The 27926-nt window shown below is 41.9% G+C and overlaps 1 protein-coding gene across 3 annotated transcripts in view; it reads left to right on the top strand.

Moving 5' to 3' along the window:
- The window catches only part of PAN3 (Poly(A) specific ribonuclease subunit PAN3), a 224852-nt gene that overhangs the window by 170911 nt on the left and 26015 nt on the right, over positions 1-27926 (top strand). For all 3 annotated transcript variants that reach the window (XR_011715398.1, XM_071684307.1, XM_071684306.1), the window contains one exon: positions 20924-21007. Coding sequence is in view for 2 of the 3 variants with exons in the window: in XM_071684307.1 (XP_071540408.1) it covers positions 20924-21007 (84 nt within the window). In the remaining variant the exon portion in view is untranslated. The remainder of the gene's footprint in view (positions 1-20923; positions 21008-27926) is intronic.

The raw sequence follows: 27926 nt of genomic DNA, 5'->3' as shown, positions 1-27926 counted from the left end.
CTGATTGAATAATGTATGCGGAAGTGATTCATAGGGTGGGTGAGGCGGCGAAAGTTCTAGGAGCATTGAAGAATGTGCAGAAGGTGGTAACATTATCTCGGAGAACAAAAATGGGTATGATTGAAGGAATAGTGATTCCAACAATGTTATATGGTTGCGAGGTGTGGGCTTTAGATAGGGATGTGTTGAGGAGGTGTGTATGTGGTTGGAAATGAGATGTTTGAGTACAGTATGGTGTGAGGTGGTTTGACGAGTAAGTCAACGTAAGAAGTATAAGAGAGATGGTGGAAATAAAAAGAGCGTGGTTGAGAGAGCAAAGATGGTGTTTTGAAATGGTTTTGGGTCAACATGGAGAGAATGAGTGAGGAAAGGATTGACCAAGAGATATATGAGTCAGGTGGAGCGGAACGAGGAGAAGAGGGAAGACACATATTGGAGTGGAAGGATGGAGTGAAAAAGATTTTGTGTGATCGGGGCCTGAAACATGCAGGAGGTGGAAAGGAGGGCAAGGATAGAGTGAATTGGAGTCGATGTGGTATCCCGTGAATTTACGTGCTGTCAGTGGATTGAATCAGGCATGTGAAACTTCCTGGGGTAAACCATGGAAAGCTGTTAGTAATGTAAAATTGCGTGTGTGGACGTATTTTATATACATGTGTATGGGGGGTGGGTTGGGCCATTTCTTTCGTCTGTTTCCTTGGCGCTACTCGCAAACGCGTAGACATACAAAGCAAAAAAAAAAAAAATATATAATATATTAATATTCTTTTCTTTCTTCAAACTATTTCTGCCATTTCCGCATTAGCGAGGTACGTTAAGAACAGAAGACTGGCCTTGAGGGAATACCCTCACCTGCCGAATTCTCTGTTCCTTCTTTTTTGAAAAAAAAAAAAAAAAAAAATAAAAAAAAATATTATCCCCTGGGGATAGGGAGATAGAATACTTTCCCACGCATTTCCTACTCGTGCGTAGAAGGTAACTAAAGGGGATGGGGGGGGGCCCCGGGGGGTCCAGAAACCTTCCCCCACCTTGTATTTTGACTTTCTAAAAAGGGGAAGCAGAAGAAGGAGTAACGCGGGGACTGGCGCATCTCCCGCAGGCTCAGATTGGGGTGTCTAAATGTGGTGTGGAAAATGTAACCAAGATGAGAAAAAAGGAGAGAGGAGGTAGTTGTTTGGGAAAGGAACCTGATGGTTATTTTTTGTTTTTTTTAATTGTTGTTGGTTCTGAGTGAAACGAACTCAAGGTAAAGGGAAAGGGTGGTTTTGGGAATGTCCTTGGAGTAAATTCAGGGGTTAGTGAGAGGATCGACAAGGGAAGGAGTAGCACTACTCCTGAAACAGGGAGTGTGAGAGTATGTGATAGAGAGTAAGAAAGTAAATTCTAGATTGATATTGGGTACAACTGTATGTTGAATTGGAACGATGTGGTATACTGGGGTCGAACATGCTGACAATGGATTGAGGGCATGTGAAGTGTGTCTGGCTTAACCATGGAAAGTTCTGTGGGGCCTGTATGTGAAAGGGAGCTGTGGTTTCGGTGCATTATTACATACAGCTAAGACTGAGTGTGAACCAATGGGCCTTTGTTGTCTTTTCCTAGCGCTACCTCGAACACACGAGGGGGGAGGGTGTTATAATTCCATTTGTGGCGAGGTGGCAATGGAAATGAATGAAGGCAGACTATGAAATATGTACAAGGTATAAATGTATATGTCTGTGTGTAGTCTAGTATATGGTACATTGAGATGTAATAGGTATGTAATATGGTGCGTGTGGACGTTATGTATATAATGTGGATGTGGGTGGGTTGGGCCATTCATCGTCTGTTTCCTTGCTTGCGCAACCTCCCTAACCGCGGAGACAGCGACAAGAAGCAAAATAAAAATAAAAATAAATAAATACCCTGGAATAATGAGAGAAAGAATACTTCCCATGCATCCCTCCGAACGCCGCGTGTCATAGAAGGCGAGTAAAGGGGATGGGGAAGCAGGGCTTAAACCTCCCCTCCATTGTATTTTAAACCTTTTCTAAAAAGGGAAACAGAAGAAGGAGTCACGTGGGAAGTGCTCATCCTCCTCGAAGGCTCAGATTTGGGGGTGTCTAAATTATGTGTGGATGGTAACCAAGATGAGAAAAAAAGGAGAGATAGGTAGTATGTTTGAGGAAAGGAACCTGGATGTTGTGGCTCTGAGTGAACCAAAAGCTCCAAGGTAAAGGGGAGAGTGTTTGGGAATGTTTTGGATAAAAGTCAGGGGTTGGTGAGAGGACAAGAGCAAAGTAAGGAGTACAACTACTTCCTGAAAACAGAGTGGTGGGAGTATAGGTTTAGAGTGTAATAAAGTAAACTCTGATTGATATGGGTAAAACTGAAAGTGATGGAGAAGAGATGGGTGATTATTGGTGCCTATGCACCTGGCTGAAAGCAAGATCATGAGAGGCAAGTGTTTTGTAAGCACTGAGTGAGTAATGTTAGCAGTATTGCATGATGCATGAGACCCGGGTTTAAAGTGAAGGGTTGATTTTGAATGCAAAAGTGAGTAATGTGGCAGTTGAGAAATATTGGTGTAGCATGGGGTGTTCAGTTGTAAAATGGAATGGGTGAAGACTTGGGAGATATGTGTGCTGAAAAAGGACTGATGATTGGAATATGGAGTTTAAAAGAGAGATATACATAATATAGAATGTATGTAAGTAGGAGAGATGGCTAGAGAGTATATAGGATTACGTGTTAATTGATAGTGTGTGAAAGGGAGACTTTTGGATGTTATGTTCTGAGAGGGACAACTTGGAGGGATGTCTGACAGATGATCTTGGAGGCAAAGGTGAAGAAATGTAGAGGATATTCAAGAAAGAAGAAAGTTAGGGTGAAGAGAGTGGTGAGAGTAATAGAGCTTTGAAGGAGACTTGTGTGAGGAAGTGTAAGGATGAGACTGAGTCAGAGTGGAAAAAAGGTGAGAGCAAAGTACGTACGTAAGGGGAGTGGGGGAAGGAAGGAATGTATTTAGGGAAGCAGTGATGGCTTGCACAAAAGATTCTTGTGGCCATGAGAAGCATGGGAGGTGGGAGATTAGAAAAAGGTAGTGAGTGGTGGGATGAAAAAGTAAGATATGTTAGTGAAAGAAAGAGAGAGGCATTTGGATGAGTTTTGGGGCATGAAATATTGCAAATGACTGGGAGATGTATGAAAGAAAGAGGCAGGAAGTCTAGAGAAAGGTGCAAGAGGAGAAAAGAGGCAAATAGAGTTGGGGTGAGAGAGTTTCATAGATTTATTAGGAGAATAAAAAGATGTCCCATGTAAGCAGTAAATAAAAGTGGCGTAAGACAAGATAACAAATGGGAAATCGGTGAAGGGGGGCTAACTTGGGATGTAATAACAAGTAGTGGTGCAGTAGAAAGATGAGTGAGTATTTTTTAAGTTTGTAATGAATGTGTTAGATGAATAAGAGTGACAGATCAAGGGCGTTTTGTCGAGGTGGTGTGCGAAGTGTGAGGGTCTGGTAGAATGATTTTAGTAAACACAGAGAATAGGTAGTGAAAGCTTTGCGGAAGATTGAAGCGCGGCAAGGCAGCGTTTAGATGGTATTTGCAGTGGAATTTATTTTTTGAAAAAGGGGATGACTGTGTTGTTGACCGGTTGGTGAGGATATTCAGGGTAATGTATGGCTCATGGTGAAGTGCCTGATGGATTGGCGGAATGCATGCATAGTGCCATTGCACAAAGGCAAAGGGGATAAAGGTAGTTTTTACAAAATACAGGAGGTATAAGTTTGTTGATATTCCTGGGAAACCTAATGAGAGGGTATTGGATTGAGAAGGTGAAGCATGTACAGAGCATCAGATTGGGGAAGAGCATGTGGTTTCAGAAGTGGTAGAGGATGTGTGGATCAGGTGGTATTCGCTTTGAAGACTGTAATTGTGAGAAAATACCTCGGAAGCAATGGATTTGTATAATCATTTATGGTCTGAGAAGGCATATGATAGAGACAGCACCTATGAGGTATTAAGAAAAATGGTGTGGGGAGGCACGTTGCTAGAAGCAAGTGAAAAAGATGTAGATAGCATGTGTATGAGTAGGATTAGAGGAAATTGATTGGTTTTCTCAGTAAATGTAGGTTGCAGCAGGGGTGTGTGATGTCCTCCATGGATGTTTGATTTGTTTATGGATAGGTTTGTTAGGTCGGTGAATGCAAGAGGATATGGAGAGAGGGGCAAGTACGCTTTCATTGTGGATGAGAGAGCATGGGAAGTGAGCAGTTTTGTTGCTTCACTGATGATGCAGCACTGGTTGGGTGATTCGGGTTATAAAACCTGCAAAAAAGCTGGGGACGAGTTTGGTATAGTTGTGAAAGAAGAAAGCAGAGAGTAAATGTGAATAAGAGCAGAGTTATTAGTACAGTAGGGTTAAGGGACACGTCACATTGAGAGGTAATTTTTGAATGAGCAAAACAAGAGGAAGTGAAGTGTTTTTTAGATCTCTGGTAATGGATTTAAGCAGCTGATTGAATAATTATGCGGAAGTGATTCATAGGGTGGTGAGGCGGCGAAAGTTTCTAGGAGCATTGAAAATGTGGGCAGAAGGTGGATAACATTATCTCGGAGAACAAAAATGGGTAAGATTGAAGGAATAGTGAATCCAACAATGTTATATGGTTGCGAGGTGTGGGCTTAGATAGGGATTGTGGAGGAGGGTGATGTGCTTTGGAAATGAGATTTGAGTACAGTATGTGGTGTGAGGTTGGTTGATCGAGTAGAGTAACGCAAGGTACTAGAGATGTGTGGTTGAGAGAGCAGAAGAGGTGTATGAAATGGTTTGTCACATGGAGAGAATGAGTGGAGGAAAGATTAACAAAGAGGAATATATGTGTCAGAGGTAGAGGGAACGAAGAGAAGTGGGGAGACCAAATTGGGGTTGAAGGATGGAGTGAAAAAGATTTTCTTGAGCGATCGGGGCCTTAACCAAGCAGGGGAGGTGAAAGGCATGCAAGAATAGAGTGAATTGGAACGATGTGGTATATCCGCGGTTCGACATGCTTGTCATTGATTTGAACCAGGCAATGTGAAGCATTTGGGGTAAACTATGGAAAGTTTTTGTGGGGCCTGGATGTGGAAAGTGGGCTGTGGTTTCGGTGCATTATTACATGACAGCTAGAGACTGAGTGTGAACCAATGGGGCCTTTGTTGTCTTTTCCTAGCGCTACCTCGCACACACGAGGGGGGAGGGTGTTATTATTCCATGTGTGGCGAGGTGGCAATGGGAATGAATGAAGGCAGACAGTATGAATTATGTACAAGTGTATATATGTATATGTCTGTGTGTGTATATATATGTGTACATTGAGATGTATAGGTATGTATATGTGCGTGTGGACGTGTATGTATATACATGTGTATGTGGGTGGGTTGGGCCATTCTTTCGTCTGTTTCCTTGCGCTACCTCCCTAACGCGGGAGACAGCGACAAAGCAAAATAAAATAAAAATAAATAAATATCCCTGGGAATAGGAGAGAAAGAATACTTCCCATGCATTCCCGCGTGTCATAGAAGGCGAGTAAAGGGGATGGGAGCAGGGGCTAGAAACCCTCCCCTCCTTGTATTTTAACTTTCTAAAAAGGGAAACAGAAGAAGGAGTCACGTGGGAAGTGCTCATCCTCCTCGAAGGCTCAGATTGGGGTGTCTAAATGTGTGTGGATGTAACCAAGATGAGAAAAAAAGGAGAGATAGGTAGTATGTTTGAGGAAAGGAACCTGGATGTTTTGGCTCTGAGTGAAACAAAGCTCAAGGGTAAAGGGGAAGAGTGGTTTGGGAATGTTTTGGGATAAAAGTCAGGGGTTGGTGAGAGGACAAGAGCAAAGTAAGGAGTAGCACTACTCCTGAAACAAGAGTGGTGGGAGTATATGTTAGAGTGTAAGAAAGTAAACTCTTGATTGATATGGGTAAAACTGAAAGTGGATGGAGAGAGATGGGTGATTATTGGTGCCTATGCACCTGGGCATGAGAAGAAAGATCATGAGAGGCAAGTGTTTTGTAAGCAGCTGAGTGAGTATGTTAGCAGTTTTGATGCATGAGACCGGGTTATAGTGATGGGTGATTTGAATGCAAAAGTGAGTAATGTGGCAGTTGAGGAAATAATTGGTGTACATGGGGTGTTCAATGTTGTAAATGGAAATGGTGAAGAGCTTGGAGATATGTGTGCTGAAAAAGGACTGATGATTGGGAATATGGTGTTTAAAAAGAGAGATATACATAAGTATATGTATGTAAGTAGGAGAGATGGCTAGAGAGTATATTGGATTACGTGTTAATTGATAGGTGTGTGAAAGGGAGACTTTTGGATGTTAATGTGCTGAGAGGGACAACTGGAGGGATGTCTGATCATTATCTTGTGGAGGCAAAGGTGAAGATATGTAGAGGTTTTCAGAAGAGAAGAATGTTGGGGTGAAGAGAGTGGTGAGAGTAATTGAGCTTTGGAAGGAGACTTGTGTGAGGAAGTGTAAGGAGAGACTTGAGTTCAGAGTGGAAAAAAGTGAGAGCAAAGTACGTACGTAAGGGGAGTGGGGGAGGAATGGGATGTATTTAGGGAAGCAGTGATGGCTTGCACAAAAGATTCTTGTGGCATGAGAAGCATGGGAGGTGGGCAGATTAGAAAAGGTAGTGAGTGGTGGGATGAAAAAGTAAGATTGTTAGTGAAAGAGAAGAGAGAGGCATTTGGATGAGTTTTGCAGGGAAATAGTGCAAATGACTGGGAGATGTATGAAAGAAAGAGGCAGGAAGTCAAGAGAAAGGTGCAAGAGGAGAAAAAGAGGGCAAATAAGAGTTGGGGTGAGAGAGTTTCATTAGATTTTAGGGAGAATAAAAAGATGTCATGTAAGCAGGTAAATAAAGTGCGTAAGACAAGAGAACAAATGGGAACATCGGTGAAGGGGGCTAATTGGGAGGTAATAACAAGTAGTGGTGATGTGAGAAGGAGGAGTGAGTATTTTGAAGGTTTAATGAATGTGTTAGATGATAAGAGTGACAGATATAGGGCGTTTTGGTCGAGGTGGTGTGCGAAGTGTGAGGGTCTGGGAGAATGATTTTGTAAACAGAGAAGAGGTAGTGAAAGCTTTGCAGAAGATGAAAGCCGGCAAGGCAGCGGGTTTAGATGGTATTGCAGTGGAATTTATTGAAAAAGGGGATGACTGTGTTGTTGACTGGTTGGTGAGGATATTCAGTGTATGTATGGCTCATGGTGAAGTGCCTGAGGATTGGCGGAATGCATGCATAGTGCCATTGCACAAAGGCAAAGGGGATAAAGGTGAGTTTTCAAATTACAGAGGTATAAGTTTGTTGAGTATTCCTGGGAAATTATATGAGAGGGTATTGATTGAGAAGGTGAAGGCATGTACAGAGCATCAGATTGGGGAAGAGCAGTGTGGTTTCAGAAGTGGTAGAGGATGTGTGGATCAGGTGTTCGCTTTGAAGACTGTATGTGAGAAATACCTAGGAAAGCAGATGGATTTGTATTATCATTTATGGATCTGGAGAAGGCATATGATAGAGATGCTCTATGGAAGGTATTAAGAATATATGGTGTGGGAGGCAAGTTGCTAGAAGCAGTGAAAAAGATGTAAAGCATGTGTATGAGTAGGATTAGAGGAAAGTGATTGGTTCTCAGTAAATGTAGGTTTGCAGCAGGGGTGTGTGATGTCTCCATGGTTGTTTGATTTGTTTATGGATAGGGTTGTTAGGGAGGTGAATGCAAGAGTTTTGGAGAGAGGGGCAAGTACGCATTCTGTTGTGGATGAGAGAGCTTGGGAAGTGAGTCAGTTGTTGTTCACTGATGATGCAGCACTGGTGGGTGATTCGGGTTAGAAACTGCAAAAGCTGGTGACTGAGTTTGGTAAAGTGTGTGAAAGAAGAAAGCTGAGAGTAAATGTGAATAAGAGCAGAGTTATTAGGTACAGTAGGGTTAAGGGACAAGTCAATTGAGAGGTAATTTTGAATGGAGAAAAACTAGAGGAAGTGAAGTGTTTTAGATATCTGGTAATGGATTTAGCAGCTGATTGAATAATGTATGCGGAAGTGATTCATAGGGTGGGTGAGGCGGCGAAAGTTCTAGGAGCATTGAAGAATGTGCAGAAGGTGGTAACATTATCTCGGAGAACAAAAATGGGTATGATTGAAGGAATAGTGATTCCAACAATGTTATATGGTTGCGAGGTGTGGGCTTTAGATAGGGATGTGTGGAGGAGGGTGGATGTGTTGGAAATGAGATGTTTGAGTACAGTATGTGGTGTGAGGTGGTTTGATCGAGTAAGTAACGAAAGGGTACGAGAGATGTGTGGTTGAGAGAGCAGAAGAGGGTGTATTGAAATGGTTTGGTCACATGGAGAGAATGAGTGAGGAAAGATTAACAAAGAGGATATATGTGTCAGAGGTAGAGGGAACGAAGAGAAGTGGGAGACCAAATTGGAGGTTGAAGGATGGAGTGAAAAAGATTTTGAGCGATCGGGGCCTTAACAAGCAGGAGGGTGAAAGGCATGCAAGGAATAGAGTGAATTGGAACGATGTGGTATACCGCGGTCGACTTGCTGTCATTGGATTGAACCAGGGCATGTGAAGCATTTGGGGTAAACTATGGAAAGTTTTGTGGGGCCTGGATGTGGAAAGGGAGCTGTGGTTTCGGTGCATTACACATGACAGCTAGAGACTGTGTGTGAACAAATGTGGCCTTTGTTGTCTTTTCCAAGCACTACCTCGTGTGCATGCGGGGAGAGGGTGGTGTCATTTTATGTGTGGTGGGTTGGCGACGGGAATGGCTGAGGGCAGCAAGTATGAATTATGGACATGTGTATATAGGTATATGTCTGTGTATGTATATATATGTATACGTTGAAGTGTATAGGTATGTATATGTGTGTGTGTGGACGTGTATGTATATACATATGTATGTTGGTGGGTTGGGCCATTCTTTCATCTGTTTCCTTGTGCTACCTAACTAACGCAGGAGACAGCGACAAAGTATGATAAAAAAGATGTATATATTTATGTGTGTGTGTGTGTAGATGGCGGGGAAGATTTTAGAAATAAAGAAAAAAGAAAGACTACTACTAGAGCAACTAGCAATTAGTTGATAATGCTGATGATCATTGCAGATTACCATGGGGGCCCATGAGTTATGATTACTGTAAAACCCCTTAATAAGGATATTAATCACCCAAGTAGGCCAATCGATTGTCAATTTTACTGTGACCACTCAATTTTCTGTAGGCTAAGGAAAGGGTGATAACCTCTTATATTTAATGCCTAAATGTAATGAGTCCAAGTAATATGATTGTGAAAGGTACACATGTAAAAACCCAATAGAGCATCTTGACATATAAATGGTTGCAACAATACCAACATAATCAGCTAAAGGTGCTAAACCATGTATCAAGGTTGAAAAGTTAGGGTTGGTGTCCTAGTAGCACATTTACATTGCTATTATCGGTAATTACTAAAGGAGTAACTCATGCAGTACAAGAATAAGTAGCCATTAGGAACATTAGATAGGAGCCTTTGCTAATACTGCACTAGAGTTGCCCTCCACAAGTGGCCTGTTAAAGGTAAGGCACTTAAAGGCTTCCTTTAAGAAGTGGCACTGGAGTTTACTAGTTATGATGGAGACTGTTAGCACGGCCATCCCCTTGAGGGAGTTCCAGTTGGGAAGGAGCATCAGAGATATAGATAGATAGACATACAGTACAAAACTAATAAGAAAAGGGGGAATTATGGGAAGGTACTTAACGTTTATGTCAATAACCTATAGAGTTATAGCATAGGGTATAGGTGCTCTAACATCTTATCAATAAACACAAGTGAGGTAACGCTTACAATATAGAACTGATGGGCCAAGGAAGAGTTATGGGAAATGCACTTAACCTATGTACATGTCAAAACAAGCTGTCTTTTGTAATTTCTGCTACTTAGCATAAAAATGACTGGCGGCTTTGGCTTAGACCTTTGGTGTTAAAAGTTCACCAAGAGAGTATCAACTGGTTACACATGTCCTTAAACTATGATCTTAGCTGTGGATTATAAACAAACTGCGGCCAGGTCTCTGTGCGGATGTGTATCCATGACTTCGCGATGAACTCCATCCTCCAGATCGTGTCAGTCTGTAGACACACTGCTCACAGTACTGTACTATGCCCGCTGGGCCAAGTACCTACTCTATCGTCACATAGCTAAGACTCTCTCCCCAGCTGGGAACCTGTTTAAAATACAGGCTGTGAGGGTTCCTGCTGACATATTCTTGGCTCATTACCTGCACAGGAAATGAGCCTGATAAACTAAACATATCCTGCAGCAACAACACAAGGTATGACTGACTGGGATTATTAACAATGTATGTCCTCTCTGCTCTCAGGGTTAAGCAAATAGTCTTAGGACCTGGTGGTAAGAGCGTTCAAGTTCTTGTGTGCGACGCTCCCTGGGAAACTGCCCTGAGTCAGTCCTCATCTCTGTCCTGAGGAGTGCTAGATGCCCGGTAGTGTTCATTTGCTTTCCTTAATTAAGCACTTTACTAACATACATCTTCAGTTTTCCACACACAATGCATATTCTTTTGTGTCTGTAGCTAATACTTTCTCACTGTATTTTCTTATTTGAGTGCCATAAATATTATATTTTGCACCTTGTCTAATCCTGTATGAGATCTGCTATGGATGATCTCATGTCCTTTATGAGCTTAATAATTTAATCTATGCAATTAACATACAGCTAAACTCATGATACTTGCTGAGAAGGACCTTACTTTTTTTTTCAGGCTCCAGTCAAGGACAAAAGTCCACATCAAGGCTGGGCCTTAATTGAAATATAGAGAGAATTATGAAAGGGGAAAAAGAAAAGACAAGGGAAGGCATTTATGAATTTTGGAGGAAGTGAAAAACCCTGTCTTTTAAAATATGCCAGGCCATAGTTATTGGAAAAGACATGAGAAGGTAGAGTGTTCTGAAGCTTCAATGTGGAGGGAAAGAAGCAGATATCAAAATGACCCACTCTTGAGTTACTGATGGCCACACATTATTTTTACATTCTGATATTTTGCTTATTATAAGATAAACATTTTGAAGAGAATACCCATAATTGGCATACCTCAGTCACGAGAGAGGTGTAATGGGGGATTGTGAGGGGTACCAGTCTCCCAGCAGTTGACCTTACAACCCTTTGCACCAGCCAAACCACCACACTTCAACTGCAGCTGGTTTCACTACATCTGGTCACCTCCCCTCGTAGCAGCACCAGTGATGATGTATATGCTTATTTCCAAGTTATGATATTCCCAATATAATAGTAACAGCTATATGTCAATAATACTAAACTCTTGTACAGGGTTAGGTAAATGTGATAACACTGATTATCATCTGTTCTCTCGTTTTGCTGACTCCAAGGAACACATTTCACTTGCCTGATAAAGAGGATGGATGGCTGCATTAGGCCTAGGGTTCACACACCATCACACACACACAAGTCCTCCCCCAACAACTTTCAACCCATTTTATTGACCATCCCCTAAGGGTGGGTGAACAGCTGGGTTGAGTGTGGACCGATTGCCACAACCAGAATTTGAATTTATGTTCTCGACCCCGGGCAGCCTCTGAATGTGTCATGGTCAGGAACACTAATTGCTATGCCACGGAGGACCATATATGTCTTGCACATGACAGCTAGAGAATGAGAGTGAATGGCCTTGGCCTTTCTTCATCTGTTTCCTGGTACTACCTCGCTAACACAGAGGAGAGCAGTTGGTAGTGAGGGAAAAGACAATGTATATGCATTGTCCTGTTTCCTGTGGGATGGGGTGGTGTCAGGAATGGATGAAGGCGAGCACGTATGAATATATATTTATTTTTTTCATTATATTTAACTGGCGTCTCCCGCGTTAGCAAGGTAGCGCAAGGAAACATAAGAGGAATGACCCAACCCACCCACATACACATGTATATACATAAACACCCACACATGCACATAAACATACATATACATTTCACTATATACATACACATACATATATATACACATGTACATATTCATACTTGCTGCCTTCATCCATTCCCGTTGCCATCCTGCCACACATGAAATAGCACCTCACACCACATAATGTCCTCAAACATTACATTTCTAACATATCCACCCTCTTTTGCACAACCCTATCTGTAGCCCATGCCTTGCAACATAGAATGTTGTTGGAACCACTATTCCTTCTAATTTACTAATTTTTGCTCTCCGAGATAACGTTCTCGCCTTCTGCACATTCTTCAATGCTACCATAACCTTTGCCCCCTTCCCCAACCTTTGACTATCTTCCACTTCCATGGTTCCATCCACTGCTAAGACCACTCCCAGTTATATAAAACACTTCACTTCCTCCAGTTTTTCTCCATTTGAACTTACCTCCTTATTGACTTGTTCCTCAACCCTACTTAACCTAACAACCTTGCTCTTATTCACATTTACTCTCAACTTTCTTTCACTCATTTTACCAAACTCATTCACCAACTTCTGCAGTTTCTCACCCGAATCAGCCACCAGCGCTGTATCATCAGCAAACAACAACTGACTCACTTCCCAAGCCCTCTCATCCAGAACAGAGTGTATACTTACCCCTCGCTTCAGAACTCTTGCATTCACCTCCCTAACCATCCCATCCATAAACGAATTAAACAACCATGGAGACATCATGCACCCCTGCCACAAACCAACATTCACTGAGAACCAATCACTTACCTCTCTTCTTAATCGTACACATGCCTTACATCTTTGGTAAAAACTTTTCGCTGCTTCTAGCAACTTACCTCCCACACCATATACTCTTAAAAACTTTCCATGAAGCATCTTTATCAACCCTATCAAATGCTTTCTCCAGATCCAAAAATTCTATTTTTTTTAATTATACTTTGTTGCTGTCTCCTGCATTAGTGAGGTAGTGCAAGGAAACAGAGGAAAGAATAGCCCAACCCACCCACATACACATGTATAGCCATAAATGCCCACTCATGCACATATGCCTATACATTTCAAACTATACATATATATACATACACAGACAAATACATATATACACATGTACATTTTCATACATGCTGCCTTCTTCCATTCCCGCCGCCACTCCGCCACACATGAAATGGTAACCTAATCCTACCGCATGTACACGAGGTAGTGCTAGGAAAAGACAACAAATGCCACATACATTCGCACTGCTCGCGATGTAGCACTAGGAAAAGATAACAAAGGCCACATTCATTCACACTCAGTCACTAGCTGTCATGTGTAATGCACCAAAACCATGGCTCCTTTTCCACATCCAGGCCCTACAAAACTTTCCATGGTTTACCACAGACACTTCACATGCCCTGGTTCAATCCATTGACAGCACGTCAACCCCAGTATACCACATTGTTCCAATTCACTCTATTCCTTGCACACCTTCCACCCTCCCCTATGTTCAGGCCGTGATCGCTCAAAATCTTTTTCTCTCCATTCTTCCACCTCCAATTTGATCTTCCACTTCTCGTTCCGTCCACCTCTGACACATATATCCTCTTTATCAATCTTTCCTCACTCATTCTCTCCATGTGACCATACCATTTCAATACACCCTCCTCTGCTCTCTCAACCACACACTTTTTATTACCACACTTCCCTCTTACCCTTTCAGTACTTACTCGATCAAACCACCTCACACCACATATTGTTCTCAAACATCTCATTTCCAACACATCCACCCCCCTTTGCACAACTCTATCTATAGCCCATGCCTCACAACCATATAACATTGTTGGAACCACTTTTCCTTCAAACATACCTATTTTTGCTCTCCGAGGTAACGTTCTCGCCTACCACACATTCTTCAACGCTCCCAAACTTGGCCCCTCCCCCACCCTGTTTCTCACTTCTGCTTCCATGGTTCCATCCATTGTCAAATCCGCTCCCAGATATCTAAAACACTTCCTCCAGTTTTTCTCCATTCAAACTTACCTCCCAATTTACTTGTCCCTCGACCCTAATGAATCTAATAACCTTGCTCTTATTCACATTTACTCTCTGCTTCCTTCTTTCACACATTTTACCAAACTCAGTTACCACCTTTTGCAGTTTCTCACCTGAATCAGCCACCAGCACTGTATCATCAGCACACAACAACTGACTCACTTCCCAAGCCCTCTCCTTGACAACAGACTGCATACTTGCCCTTCTCTCCAAAACTCTTGCATTCACCTCCCTAACCACTCCATCCATAAAGAAATTTAATGACAATGGAGACACCACACACCCTTGCTGCAAACCAACATTCACTGGGAACCAATCGCTTTCCTCTCTTCCTACTCGTACACATGCCTTATGTCCTCGATAAAAACTTTTCACTGCTTCTAGCAACTTACTTCCCACACCATATACTCTTAATACCTTCCACAGAGCATCTCTGTCAACTCTATCATATACCTTCTCCAGATCCATAATGCTGCATATAAATCCATCTGTTTTTTTAGGTATTTCTCACATTCGTCAAAGCAAGCACCTGATCCACACATCCTCTACCACTTCTGAAACCACATTGCGCTTCCCCAATCAGATGCTCTGTACATTCCTTCACCCTCTCAATCAATACCCTTCCATATGATTTCCCAGGAATACTCACCAAACTTATACCTCTGTAATTTGAACGTTCACCTTTATCCCCATTGCCGTACAAAGGCACTATTCATGCATTCCACCAATCCTCAGGCACTTCACCATGAACCATACATACATTGAATATCCTCACCAACTGTTTGTGAAGTGAGAGAGTCAGCAAGTGGTATGGTGAAAGGAGAAGACATGGTAAAAGCCTTGCGTAAGATGAAGTGCAGCAAAAGTCACCCCCTTTTTTCATAAATTCCACTGAAATACCATCCAAACACGCCACCTTGCCAGCTTTCATCTTTCGCAAAACTTTCACTACCTCTTCTCTGTTTACCAAATCATTCTCCCTGACCCTCTTACTTCACACACCACCTTGACCAAAACACCCTATATCTGCCACTCTATCATCAAACACATTCAGCAAACCTTCAAAATACTCACTCCATCTCCCTCTCAATTCACCACTACTTATTACCTCCCCATTTGCCCCCTACACAGATGTTCCTGTTTGTTCTCTCGTCTTACGCACTTTATTTACCTCCTTCCAAAACATCTTTTTATTCTCCCTAAATTTAATGATACTCTTTCACCCCAACTCTCATTTGCCCTCTTTTTCACCTCTTGCACCTTTCTCTTGATCTCTTGCCTCTTTCTTTTATGCATCTCCCAGTCATTTGCATTATTTCCTTGCACAAATTGTCCAAATGCCTCTCTCTTCTTTCACTAATAATCTTACTTCTTCATCCCACCAATCACTAACCTTTCTAATTTACCCTACTCCCACCTTTCTCATGCCACAGACATCTTTTGCGTAAGCCATTACTGCTTCCCTAAATACATCCCATTCCTCCCCCACTCCCCTTACATCATTTGCTCTCACCTTTTTCTATTCTGCACTCAATCTCTCCTGGTACTTACTCATACAGGTCTCCTTTCCAAGCTCACTTACTCTCACCATTCTCTTCACCCCAACATTCTCTCTTCTTTTCTGAAAACCTCTACATATCTTCACCTTTGCCTCCATAAGATAATGATCAGACATCCCTCCAGTTGCCCCTCTCAGCTTATTAACATCCAGAAGTCTCTTTCATGTGCCTATCAATTAACACGTAATCCAATAATGCTCTCTGGCCATCTCTCCTACTTACATACGTGTACTTATGCATATCTTTCTTTTTGAACCAGGTATTCCCAATCACTAATCCTTTTTCAGCACACAAAGCTACAAGTTCTTCACCATTTCCATTTACAACACAACACCCCATGTACACCAATCAAACCCTCAACTGCCACATTACTCACCTTTGCATTCATATCACCCATCACTATAACCTGGTTTCATGCATCAAAGCTGCTAACACACTCACTCAGCTGCTCCCAAAACACTTGCCTCTCATGATCTTTCTTCTCATGACATGGTGCATAGGCACCAACAATCACCCATCCCTCTCCATCCACGTTCAGTTTTACCCTCGAGCTTCATTTCAATCAGAGCCAAAACATCCAAGTTCCTTTCCTCAAACAAACTACCTGTCTCTCCTTTATTCTCATCTTGGTTACATCCACAGACATTTAGACACCCCAATCCATAATTGCTACATACAAATCCATCTGTTTTTCTAAGTATTTCTCACATACATTCTTCAAAGCAAACTCCTGATCCACACATCCTCTACCACTTCTGAAACCACACTGCTCTTCCCCACTGTGATGGTCTGTACATGCCTTTACCCTCTCAATCAATACCCCTTATAATTTCCCAGGAACTCAACAAACTTATTCCTCTGTAATTTGAACATTCACCTTTATCCCCTTTGCCTTTGTGCAGTGGCACTATGCATGCATTCCGCCAATCCTCAGCTTCACCATGATCATCCATACATACATTCAATATCTTTACCAACCAATCAACAACACAGTCACCCTTTTTTTTAATAAATTCCACTGCAGTACCATCCAAACCTGCCACCTTGCCAGCTTTCATCTTCTGCAAAGCTTTCACTACCTCTTCTCTGTTTACCAAACCATTCTCCCAGACCATCTCACTTTGCACACCACCCTGACCAAAACACCCTATATCTGCCATTCTATCATCAAACACATTCAAGAAACCTTCAAAATACTCACTCCATCTCCTTCCACTTCATCACTACTTGTTATTACCTCCCCATTTGACCCCTTCACCAATGTTCCCATTTGTTCTCTTGTCTTACATGCTTTATTTACCTTCTTCCAAGACCTCTTTTTATTCTTCCTAAAATTTAATGATACTTTCTCACCCCAACTCTCATTTGCCCACTTTTTCACCTCTTGCACCTTTCTCGAGACCTCCAGCCGCTTCCTTTTATACATCTCCCAGTCATTTGTACTACATCCCTGCAAAAGTTGTCCAAATGCCTCTCTCTTCTCTTTCTATAACAATCGTCTTCATCCCACCCCTCACTACCCTTTCTAATCTGTCCACCTCCCACCTTTCTCATGCCACAGTCACCTTTTGCACAAACCATCACTGCTTCCCTAAATACATTCCATTCCTCCCCCTTTCCCCTTACATCATTTGCTCTCACCTTTTGCCGTTCTGCACTCACTCTCTCCTGGTACTTCCTCACACAAGTCTCCTTTCCAAGATCACTTACTCTCACTACTCTCTTCTCCCCAACATTCTCTCTTCTTTTCTGAAAACCTCTACAAATGTTCACCTTTGCCTCCACAAGACAGTGATCAGACATCCCTCCAGCCGCCCCTTTCAGCTTATTATCATCCAAAAGTCTCTTTCACATGCCTGTCAATTAACACGTAATCCAGTAATGCCCTCTGGCCATCTCTCCTACTTACATATGTATACTTATGCATATCTCTTTTTAAACCAGGTATTCCCAGTATCACCAGTCTTTTTTCAACACACAAATCCTCAAGCTCTTCACCATTTCCATTTACAACAGTGAACACACCATGTACACCAATTTTACCCTCAACTGCCACATTACTCACCTTTGCATTCAAACCACCCATCACTACAACCTGGTCTCATGCATCATGTTTGCTAACACACTCACTTGGCTACTTTTAAAATACTTGCCTCTCATGATCTTTCTTATCATGACCATGGTGAAGTGCCATGGTGGAATGCATGTATAGTGCCATCGTACAAAGGCATAGGGGATAAAGAAGAGTGTTCAAATTACAGAGGTATAAGTTTGTTGAGTATTCCTGGGAAATTAAATAGGAGGTTATTGATTGAGAAGGTGAAGGCATGTACAGAGCATCAGACTGGGGAAGAGCAGTGTGGTGTTAGAAGTGGTAGAGGATGTGTGGATCAGGTGTTTGCTTTGAAGAATTTATGTGAGAAATACTTAGAAAAACAAATGGATTTGTATGTAGCATCTATGGATCTGGAGAAGGCATATGATTGGGTTGATAGAGATGCTTCATGGAAGGTCTTATGAGTATATGGTGTGGGAGGTAAGTTGCTAGAAGCAGTAAGGCATGTGTACGAGTTGGAAGAGTGGAGAGTGATTGGTTCCCAGTGAATGTTGGTCTGCGGCAGGAGTGTGTAATGTCCCTCAAGGTCGTTTAATTTGTTTATGGATGGGATTGTTAGGGAGGTGAATACAAGAGTTTTGGAGAGAGGGGTGAATATGCAGTCAGTTGGGGATGAGAGGGCCTGGGAAAAGTGTCAGTTGTTGTTCACTGATGATACAGTTCTAGTGGCTGATTTATGTGAGAAACTGCAGAAGTTGGTGACTGAGTTTGGAAAAGTGTGTGAGAGGAGAAAGCTGAGTGTAAATTTAAATAAGAGCAATGTTATTAGGTTCAGTAGGGTTGAGGGACAAGTTAGTTGGGATGAACATTTGAGTGGAAAAAAATTGAGGAAGTGAAGTGTTTTAGATTTATGAGATTGGACTTAGCAGTGGATGGAACCATGGAAGTGAAAGTGAGTCACAGGGTGGGGTAAGGGGTGAAGGTTCTGGGAGTGATGAAGAGTGTGTGGAAGGAGAGAACATTATCTCAGAGAGAAAAAATGGGAATATTTGAAGGAATATTTGTTCCAACATTATTATATGGTTTCAAAGCATGGGTTATAGATAGGGTGGAGGAAGGTGGATGTGTTGAAAATGAAATGTTTGAGGACATTATGTGGCTTGAGGTGATTTGATGTGATCATTACACAAAATGTGCACTTAGGAATTTATCCTGTTTCATTTTCCTTTGTTTTTTTGCATATACTAGATCACACACACCACTGTGACCTCTTGAAATGTAGGTGCATATATGTATGAATATGTGTATGTTAGTGGATGTGTTTTTGTTTGTTTCCTGGTGTTACCTCGCTAATGTGGGAAACACCGTTCAAGTATGTTAGTATAAAAAGCAAAATTGAGTAACACTGTGTTGTCTGCTCACCAGTGAAACAAATAGAAATAAACATATTAGAGAGAGAGGTGAAGGGCAATTCACAATCAAAATGAAGGGGATGGAACATACAAACTACCTTGAAAGGCTGAAAGAACTGTTACATAGCCTAGAATGAAGAAGAGAAAGACATATGATAATATATGCATGGCAACTAATTGAAGATGAAAATGTGCTAAACCTGAAAGCCTCTCAACAAGAAAGATATCGAGATAATAAATCTTCAAGAATACTATAGGACATACTGAAAATAGATCAGAGAAAAATTTTGGGACAGTCCAACCAGTAAGTTATAACAGTTATTCAGTAATGTGTCAGGAGAAATAAGAAACATGCCTGGAACAACAGCAAAAATGTTTAAAAGAATACTTGACATGTGTTTGATATCAGCCCCAGATGAACCAAGAATAGATAGTTATGTAATGCAGGTGGCAGACCAAATTGACGATGGAAGGTTTGAGTGAAAAAGATTTTAAGGGATCAGGGTCTGAGCATGCATGAGGATGAAAAGTGTGCATGGGATAGATTGAATTGGAATGATGTGGTATAATGGGGTCAGTGGACTAAACCAGGGCATGTGAAGTGGCCCGTGTATACCATATGAAGGTCTGTGGGGACTGGTTGTGGATAGGGAACTGAGATTTTGGTACACTACACATGACAGGTAGAGAATGGATGTGAGGGGATGTGGCCTTTTTTCATCTGTTCCTGGCCCTACCTCACTAATGTGGGAAACAGCAATCAAGTATAAAAAAAGGGTGATAGCTAAGAAGAATAGTCATATTCATCAAACAAAACATGTAGAGTGCTTTGTGCTAACCCTGCCATTGTGGCAAAATCTTATTGTAGGCACAGTACATAGGTAGTTACTCCCTATACTTTTTGCTATCCATCATCATTTTGCATTTCAGGATAATTGGTTTTGCTTTTGTATTTTATCATTAACTCCTAACTTTTCAATTCATCATGTGATGAACCACATAATTCTGCTCCGATTGTCACATGACAAATTAAAGCCTCCTGCCTTTGTTTGAATTCCCAGGTGATTTTTTTTTTCCACCAATTATCCTTAGATGTCATTAGCAACATACCTCTATTGCTGGAGAAAATATCACACATCTCATTCACCCATAGGACATTAAAGAGAGAGTATGTATGTCATCTGGGTGGGAGGCCAGATATTGGCGATCGCTGTTGGAGTCAGTTTTAGGTGATCACTCTTAGAGTTAGTTGTAGAATAAATGGAGAAATTCCTAGGGTATGAGTGTTGATATTTTCAGGGTAACTAAAGTTATTTCTTCCTTTATTCTTGTATATCAAATTGTTTGTAAATAAAAGTAAAAATATTTCATTTAAAAGATATGTACAAAATCTGTGTATGTGATATGAAACCATTCCTTGAAATCATAAAGTGCGTAATGCGATTAGATGTATCAAGAATGCAATCATGCGTGAAAAAAATGCATAATTATACATACATCGTTAAGGAGCATTCATATCAATAGCATAGGTTCTCCTTTGTTAACTTTAGACTCTTCCACATCAACATAGAGGAAAGTATAGTAACTTTAGTGGTATTTTCTTTAACAAAGTATTGTATAATAGTAATACAGGCAGATTCTGTAAGGGAAAAATGTGTTTTGTTTTTTAAATTTTTTGCACAGATGGGGATGGATCATAGATGCAATACCACTGTCTTAGGGTTAAAGGCAAAATATGATACTCTTAACCTTAAAGTACAGTATATGTTTTTCAGAACATTTAATATTTTTAATCTTTTATGGTAAAAAAAAGATTTCCATTCAGTTGTATTTCTTTTTTATAGTTTTGATGCTGTGGTTTACTTGGATGTTGGTAATTTTCAGGTTACTGATGATGGGAGACCATGGTTAGACTTAGCACATGTTGTTTCAGTACTAAATAAATTGGACTCTGGCTCCCCAGACAAGGTAGGTGTTATTACTTACTGTTATTGGAATGTTTCTCATTTAGCAGAACTTTATCTTTTAGAGGATCACGTATACACGAGCCATTGAATCAGATGCTAACCTAATTTATATATATATTATTATATATTTATTTTGCTTTGTCGCTGTCTCCCGCGTTTGCGAGGTAGCGCAAGGAAACAGACGAAAGAAATGGCCCAACCCACCCCCATACACATGTATATACATACACGTCCACACACGCAAATATACATACCTATACATCTCGATGTACACATATATATACACACACAGACACATACATATATACCCATGCATACAATTCACACTGTCTACCTTTATTCATTCCCATCGCCACCTCGCCACACATGGAATACCATCCCCTCCCCCCTCATGTGTGCGAGGTAGCGCTAGGAAAAGACAACAAAGGCCCCATTTGTTCACACTCAGTCTCTAGCTGTCATGCAATAATGCCCGAAACCACAGCTCCCTTTCCATATCCAGGCCCTACACAACTTTCCATGGTTTACCCCAGACGCTTCACATGCCCTGATTCAATCCACTGACAGCACGTCAACCCCAGTATACCACATCGATCCAATTCACTCTATTCCTTGCCCGCCTTTCACCCTCCTGCATGTTCAGGCCCCGATCACTCAAAATCTTTTTCACTCCATCTTTCCACCTCCAATTTGGTCTCCCACTTTACTCGTTCCCTTCACCTCCGACACATATATCCTCTTGGTCAATCTTTCCTCACTCATTCTCTCCATGTGCCCAAACCATTTCAAAACACCCTCTTCTGCTCTCTCAACCATGCTCTTTTTATTTCCACACATCTCTCTTACCCTTACATTACTTACTCAATCAAACCACCTCACACCACACATTGTCCTCAAACATCTCATTTCCAGCACATCCACCCTCCTGTACACAACTCTATCCATAGCCCACGCCTCGCAACCATACAACATTGTTGGAACCACTATTCCTTCAAACATACCCATTTTTGCTTTCCGAGATAATGTTCTCGACTTCCACACATTCTTCAAGGCTCCCAGGATTTTCGCCCCCTCCCCCACCCTATGATTCACTTCCGCTTCCATGGTTCCATCTGCTGCCAGATCCACTCCCAGATATCTAAAACACTTTACTTCCTCCAGTTTTTCTCCATTCAAACTTACCTCCCAATTGACTTGACCCTCGACCCTACTGTACCTAATAACCTTGCTCTTATTCACATTTACTCTTAACTTTCTTCTTTCACACACTTTACCAAACTCAGTCACCAGCTTCTGCAGTTTCTCACATGAATCAGCCACCAGCGCTGTATCATCAGCGAACAACAACTGACTCACTTCTTAAGCTCTCTCATCCACAACAGACTTCATACTTGCCCCTCTTTCCAAAACTCTTGCATTCACCTCCCTAACAACCCCATCCATAAACAAATTAAAAAACCATGGAGACATCACACACCCCTGCCGCAAACCTACATTCACTGAGAACCAATCACTTTCCTCTCTTCCTACACGTACACATGCCTTACATCCTCGATAAAAACTTTTCACTGCTTCTAACAACTTTCCTCCCACACCAGATATTCTTAATACCTTCCACAGAGCATCTATATCAACTCTATCATATGCCTTCTCTACATCCATAAATGCTACATACAAATCCATTTGCTTTTCTAAGTATTTCTCACATACATTCTTCAAAGCAAACACCTGATCCACACATCCTCTACCACTTCTGAAACCACACTGCTCTTCCCCAATCTGATGCTCTGTACATGCCTTCACCCTCTCAATCAATACCCTCCCATTTAATTTACCAGGAATACTCAACAAACTTATACCTCTGTAATTTGAGCACTCACTCTTATCCCCTTTGCCTTTGTACAGTGGCACTATGCACGCATTCCACCAATCCTCAGGCACCTCACCATGAGTCATACATACATTAAATAACCTTACCAACCAGTCAACAATACAGTCACCCCCTTTTTTAATAGATTCCACTGCATTACCGTCCAAACCTGCTGCCTTGCTGGCTTTCATCTTCCGCAAAGCTTTTACTACCTCTTCTCTGTTTACCAAATCATTTTCCCTGACCCTCTCACTTTGCACACCACCTCGACCAAAACACCCTATATCTGCCACTCTATCATCAAACACATTCAACAAACCTTCAAAATACTCACTCCATCTCCTTCTCGCATCACCACTACTTGTTATCACCTCCCCATTAGCGCACTTCACTGAAGTTCCCATTTGCTCCCTTGTCTTACGCACTTTATTTACCTCCTTCCAGAACATCTTTTTATTCTCCCTAAAATTTACTGATACTCTCTCACCCCAACTCTCATTTGCCCTCTTTTTCAACCTCTTGCACCTTTCTCTTGACCTGTCTCTTTCTTTTATACATCTCCCACTCAATTGCATTTTTTCCCTGCAAAAATCGTCCAAATGCCTCTCTCTTCTCTTTCACTAATAATGTTAATTCTTCATCCCACCACTCACTACCCTTTCTAATCAACCCTAATCCCACGCTTCTCATGCCACAAGCATCTTTTGCGCAATCCATCACTGATTCCCTAAATACATCCCATTCCTCCCCCACTCCCCTTACTTCCATTGTTCTCACCTTTTTCCATTCTGTACTCAGTCTCTCCTGGTACTTCCTCACACAAGTCTCCTTCCCAAGCTCACTTACTCTCACCACCCTCTTCACCCCAACATTCACTCTTCTTTTCTGAAAATCCATACAAATCTTCACCTTCGCCTCCACAAGATAATGATCAGACATACCTCCAGTTGCACCTCTCAGCACATTAACATCCAAAAGTCTCTCTTTCGCGCGCCTGTCAATTAACACGTAATCCAATAACGCTCTCTGGCCATCTCTCCTACTTACATATGTATATTTATGTATATCTTGCTTTTTAAACCAGGTATTCCCAATCACCAGTCCTTTTTCAGCACATAAATCTACAAGCTCTTCACCATTTCCATTTACAACACTGAACACCCCATGTATACCAATTATTCCCTCAACTGCCACATTACTCACCTTTGCATTCAAATCACCCATCACTATAACCCGGTCTCGTGCATCAAAACCACTAACACACTCATTCAGCTGCTCCCAAAACACTTGCCTCTCATGATCTTTCTTCTCATGCCCAGGTGCATATGCACCAATAATCACCCATCTCTCTCCATCAACTTTCAGTTTTACCCATATTAATCGAGAATTTACTTTCTTACATTCTATCACATACTCCCACAACTCCTGTTTGAGGAGTACTGCTACTCCTTCCCTTGCTCTTGTCCTCTCACTAACCCCTGACTTTACTCCCAAGACATTCCCAAACCACTCTTCCCCTTTACCCTTGAGCTTCGTTTCACTCAGAGCCAAAACATCCAGGTTCCTTTCCTCAAACATACTACCTATCTCTCCTTTTTTCACATCTTGGTTACATCCACACTCATTTAGACACCCCAATCTGAGTCTACGAGGAGGATGAGCACTCCCCGCGTGACTCCTTCTGTTTCCCATTTTTAGAAAGGTAAAATACAAGGAGGGGAGGATTTCTGGCCCCCCGCTCCCGTCCCCTCTAGTCGCCTTCTACGACACATGAGGAATGCGTGGGAAGTATTCTTTCACCCCTATCCCCAGGGATAATGTGTATATATATATATATATATATATATATATATATATATATATATATATATATATATTTTTTTTTTTTTTTCAAACTATTCGCCATTTCCCGCGTTAGCGAGGTAGCGTTAAGAACAGAGGACTGGGCCATTGAGGGAATATCCTCACCTGGCCCCCTTCTCTGTTCCTTCTTTTGGAAAATTAAAAAAAATTTTTTGAGAGGGGAGGATTTCCAGCCCCCCGCTCCCTCCCCTTTTAGTCGCCTTCTACGACACGCAGGGAATACGTGGGAAGTATTCTTTCTCCCCTATCCCCAGGGATATATATATATATATATATATATATATATATATATATATATATATATATATATATTTTTTTTTTTTTTTTTTTTTTTTTTTGCCGCTGTCTTCCGCGTATATACACATATATACATATATATATACACACATATACACACACACATATATATATATATATATATATATATATTTTTTTTTTTCATACTTTGTCGCTGTCTCCCGCGTTTGCGAGGTAGCGCAAGGAAACAGACGAAAGAAATGGCCCAACCCCCCCCCCCATACACATGTATATACATACGTCCACACACGCAAATATACATACCTACACAGCTTTCCATGGTTTACCCCAGACGCTTCACATGCCTTGATTCAATCCACTGACAGCACGTCAACCCCGGTATACCACATCGCTCCAATTCACTCTATTCCTTGCCCTCATTTCACCCTCCTGCATGTTCAGGCCCCGATCACACAAAATCTTTTTCACTCCATCTTTCCACCTCCAATTTGGTCTCCCTCTTCTCCTTGCTCCCTCCACCTCAGACACATATATCCTCTGGGTCAATCTTTCCTCACTCATCCTCTCCATGTGCCCAAACCACTTCAAAACACCCTCTTCTGCTCTCTCAACCACGCTCTTTTTATTTCCACACATCTCTCTTACCCTTACGTTACTCACTCGATCAAACCACCTCACACCACACATTGTCCTCAAACATCTCATTTCCAGCACATCCATCCTCCTGCGCACAACTCTATCCATAGCCCACGCCTCGCAACCATACAACATTGTTGGAACCACTATTCCTTCAAACATACCCATTTTTGCTTTCCGAGATAATGTTCTCGACTTCCACACACTCTTCAAGGCTCCCAGAATTTTCGCCCCCTCCCCCACCCTATGATCCACTTCCGCTTCCATGAAATTGAGTGGGAGATGTATAAAAGAAAGAGACAGGAGGTCAAGAGAAAGGTGCAAGAGGTGAAAAAAAGGGCAAATGAGAGTTGGGGTGAGAGAGTATCATTAAATTTTAGGGAGAATAAAAAGATGTTCTGGAAGGAGGTAAATAAAGTGCGTAAGACAAGGGAGCAAATGGGAACTTCAGTGAAGGGCGCAAATGGGGAGGTGATAACAAGTAGTGGTGATGTGAGAAGGAGATGGAGTGAGTATTTTGAAGGTTTGTTGAATGTGTTTGATGATAGAGTGACAGATATAGGGTGTTTTGGTCGAGGTGGTGTGCAAAGTGAGAGGGTTAGGGAAAATGATTTGGTAAACAGAGAAGAGGTAGTGAAAGCTTTGCGGAAGATGAAAGCCGGCAAGGCAGCAGGTTTGGATGGTATTGCAGTGGAATTTATTAAAAAAGGGGGTGACTGTATTGTTGACTGGTTGGTAAGGTTATTTAATGTATGTATGACTCATGGTGAGGTGCCTGAGGATTGGCGGAATGCGTGCATAGTGCCATTGTACAAAGGCAAAGGGGATAAGAGTGAGTGCTCAAATTACAGAGGTATAAGTTTGTTGAGTATTCCTGGTAAATTATATGGGAGGGTATTGATTGAGAGGGTGAAGGCATGTACAGAGCATCAGATTGGGGAAGAGCAGTGTGGTTTCAGAAGTGGTAGAGGATGTGTGGATCAGGTGTTTGCTTTGAAGAATGTATGTGAGAAATACTTAGAAAAGCAAATGGATTTGTATGTAGCATTTATGGATCTGGAGAAGGCATATGATAGAGTTGATAGAGATGCTCTGTGGAAGGTATTAAGAATATATGGTGTGGGAGGAAAGTTGTTAGAAGCAGTGAAAAGTTTTTATCGAGGATGTAAGGCATGTGTACGTGTAGGAAGAGAGGAAAGTGATTGGTTCTCAGTGAATGTAGGTTTGCGGCAGGGGTGTGTGATGTCTCCATGGTTGTTTAATTTGTTTATGGATGGGGTTGTTAGGGAGGTAAATGCAAGAGTTTTGGAAAGAGGGGCAAGTATGAAGTCTGTTGGGGATGAGAGAGCTTGGGAAGTGAGTCAGTTGTTGTTCGCTGATGATACAGCGCTGGTGGCTGATTCATGTGAGAAACTGCAGAAGCTGGTGACTGAGTTTGGTAAAGTGTGTGGAAGAAGAAAGTTAAGAGTAAATGTGAATAAGAGCAAGGTTATTAGGTACAGTAGGGTTGAGGGTCAAGTCAATTGGGAGGTGAGTTTGAATGGAGAAAAACTGGAGGAAGTGAAGTGTTTTAGATATCTGGAAGTGGATCTGGCAGCGGATGGAACCATGGAAGCGGAAGTGGATCATAGGGTGGGGGAGGGGGCGAAAATTCTGGGGGCCTTGAAGAGTGTGTGGAAGTCGAGAACATTATCTCGGAAAGCAAAAATGGGTATGTTTGAAGGAATAGTGGTTCCAACAATGTTGTATGGTTGCGAGGCGTGGGCTATGGATAGAGTTGTGCGCAGGAGGATGGATGTGCTGGAAATGAGATGTTTGAGGACAATGTGTGGTGTGAGGTGGTTTGATCGAGTGAGTAACGTAAGGGTAAGAGAGATGTGTGGAAATAAAAAGAGCGTGGTTGAGAGAGCAGAAGAGGGTGTTTTGAAGTGGTTTGGGCACATGGAGAGAATGAGTGAGGAAAGATTGACCAAGAGGATATATGTGTCGGAGGTGGAGGGAACGAGGAGAAGAGGGAGACCAAATTGGAGGTGGAAAGATGGAGTGAAAAAGATTTTGTGTGATCGGGGCCTGAACATGCAGGAGGGTGAAAGGAGGGCAAGGAATAGAGTGAATTGGAGCGATGTGGTATACCATTGTTGACGTGCTGTCAGTGGATTGAATCAAGGCATGTGAAGCATCTGGGGTAAACCATGGAAAGCTGTGTAGGTATGTATATTTGCGTGTGTGGACGTATGTATATACATGTGTATGGGGGGGGGTTGGGCCATTTCTTTTGTCTGTTTCCTTGCGC

The sequence above is a fragment of the Panulirus ornatus genome, chromosome 38, assembly GCF_036320965.1.
Source record: "Panulirus ornatus isolate Po-2019 chromosome 38, ASM3632096v1, whole genome shotgun sequence".
Classification (NCBI taxonomy): domain Eukaryota; kingdom Metazoa; phylum Arthropoda; class Malacostraca; order Decapoda; family Palinuridae; genus Panulirus; species Panulirus ornatus.
This window is presented reverse-complemented; position numbering and strand designations above follow the sequence as displayed.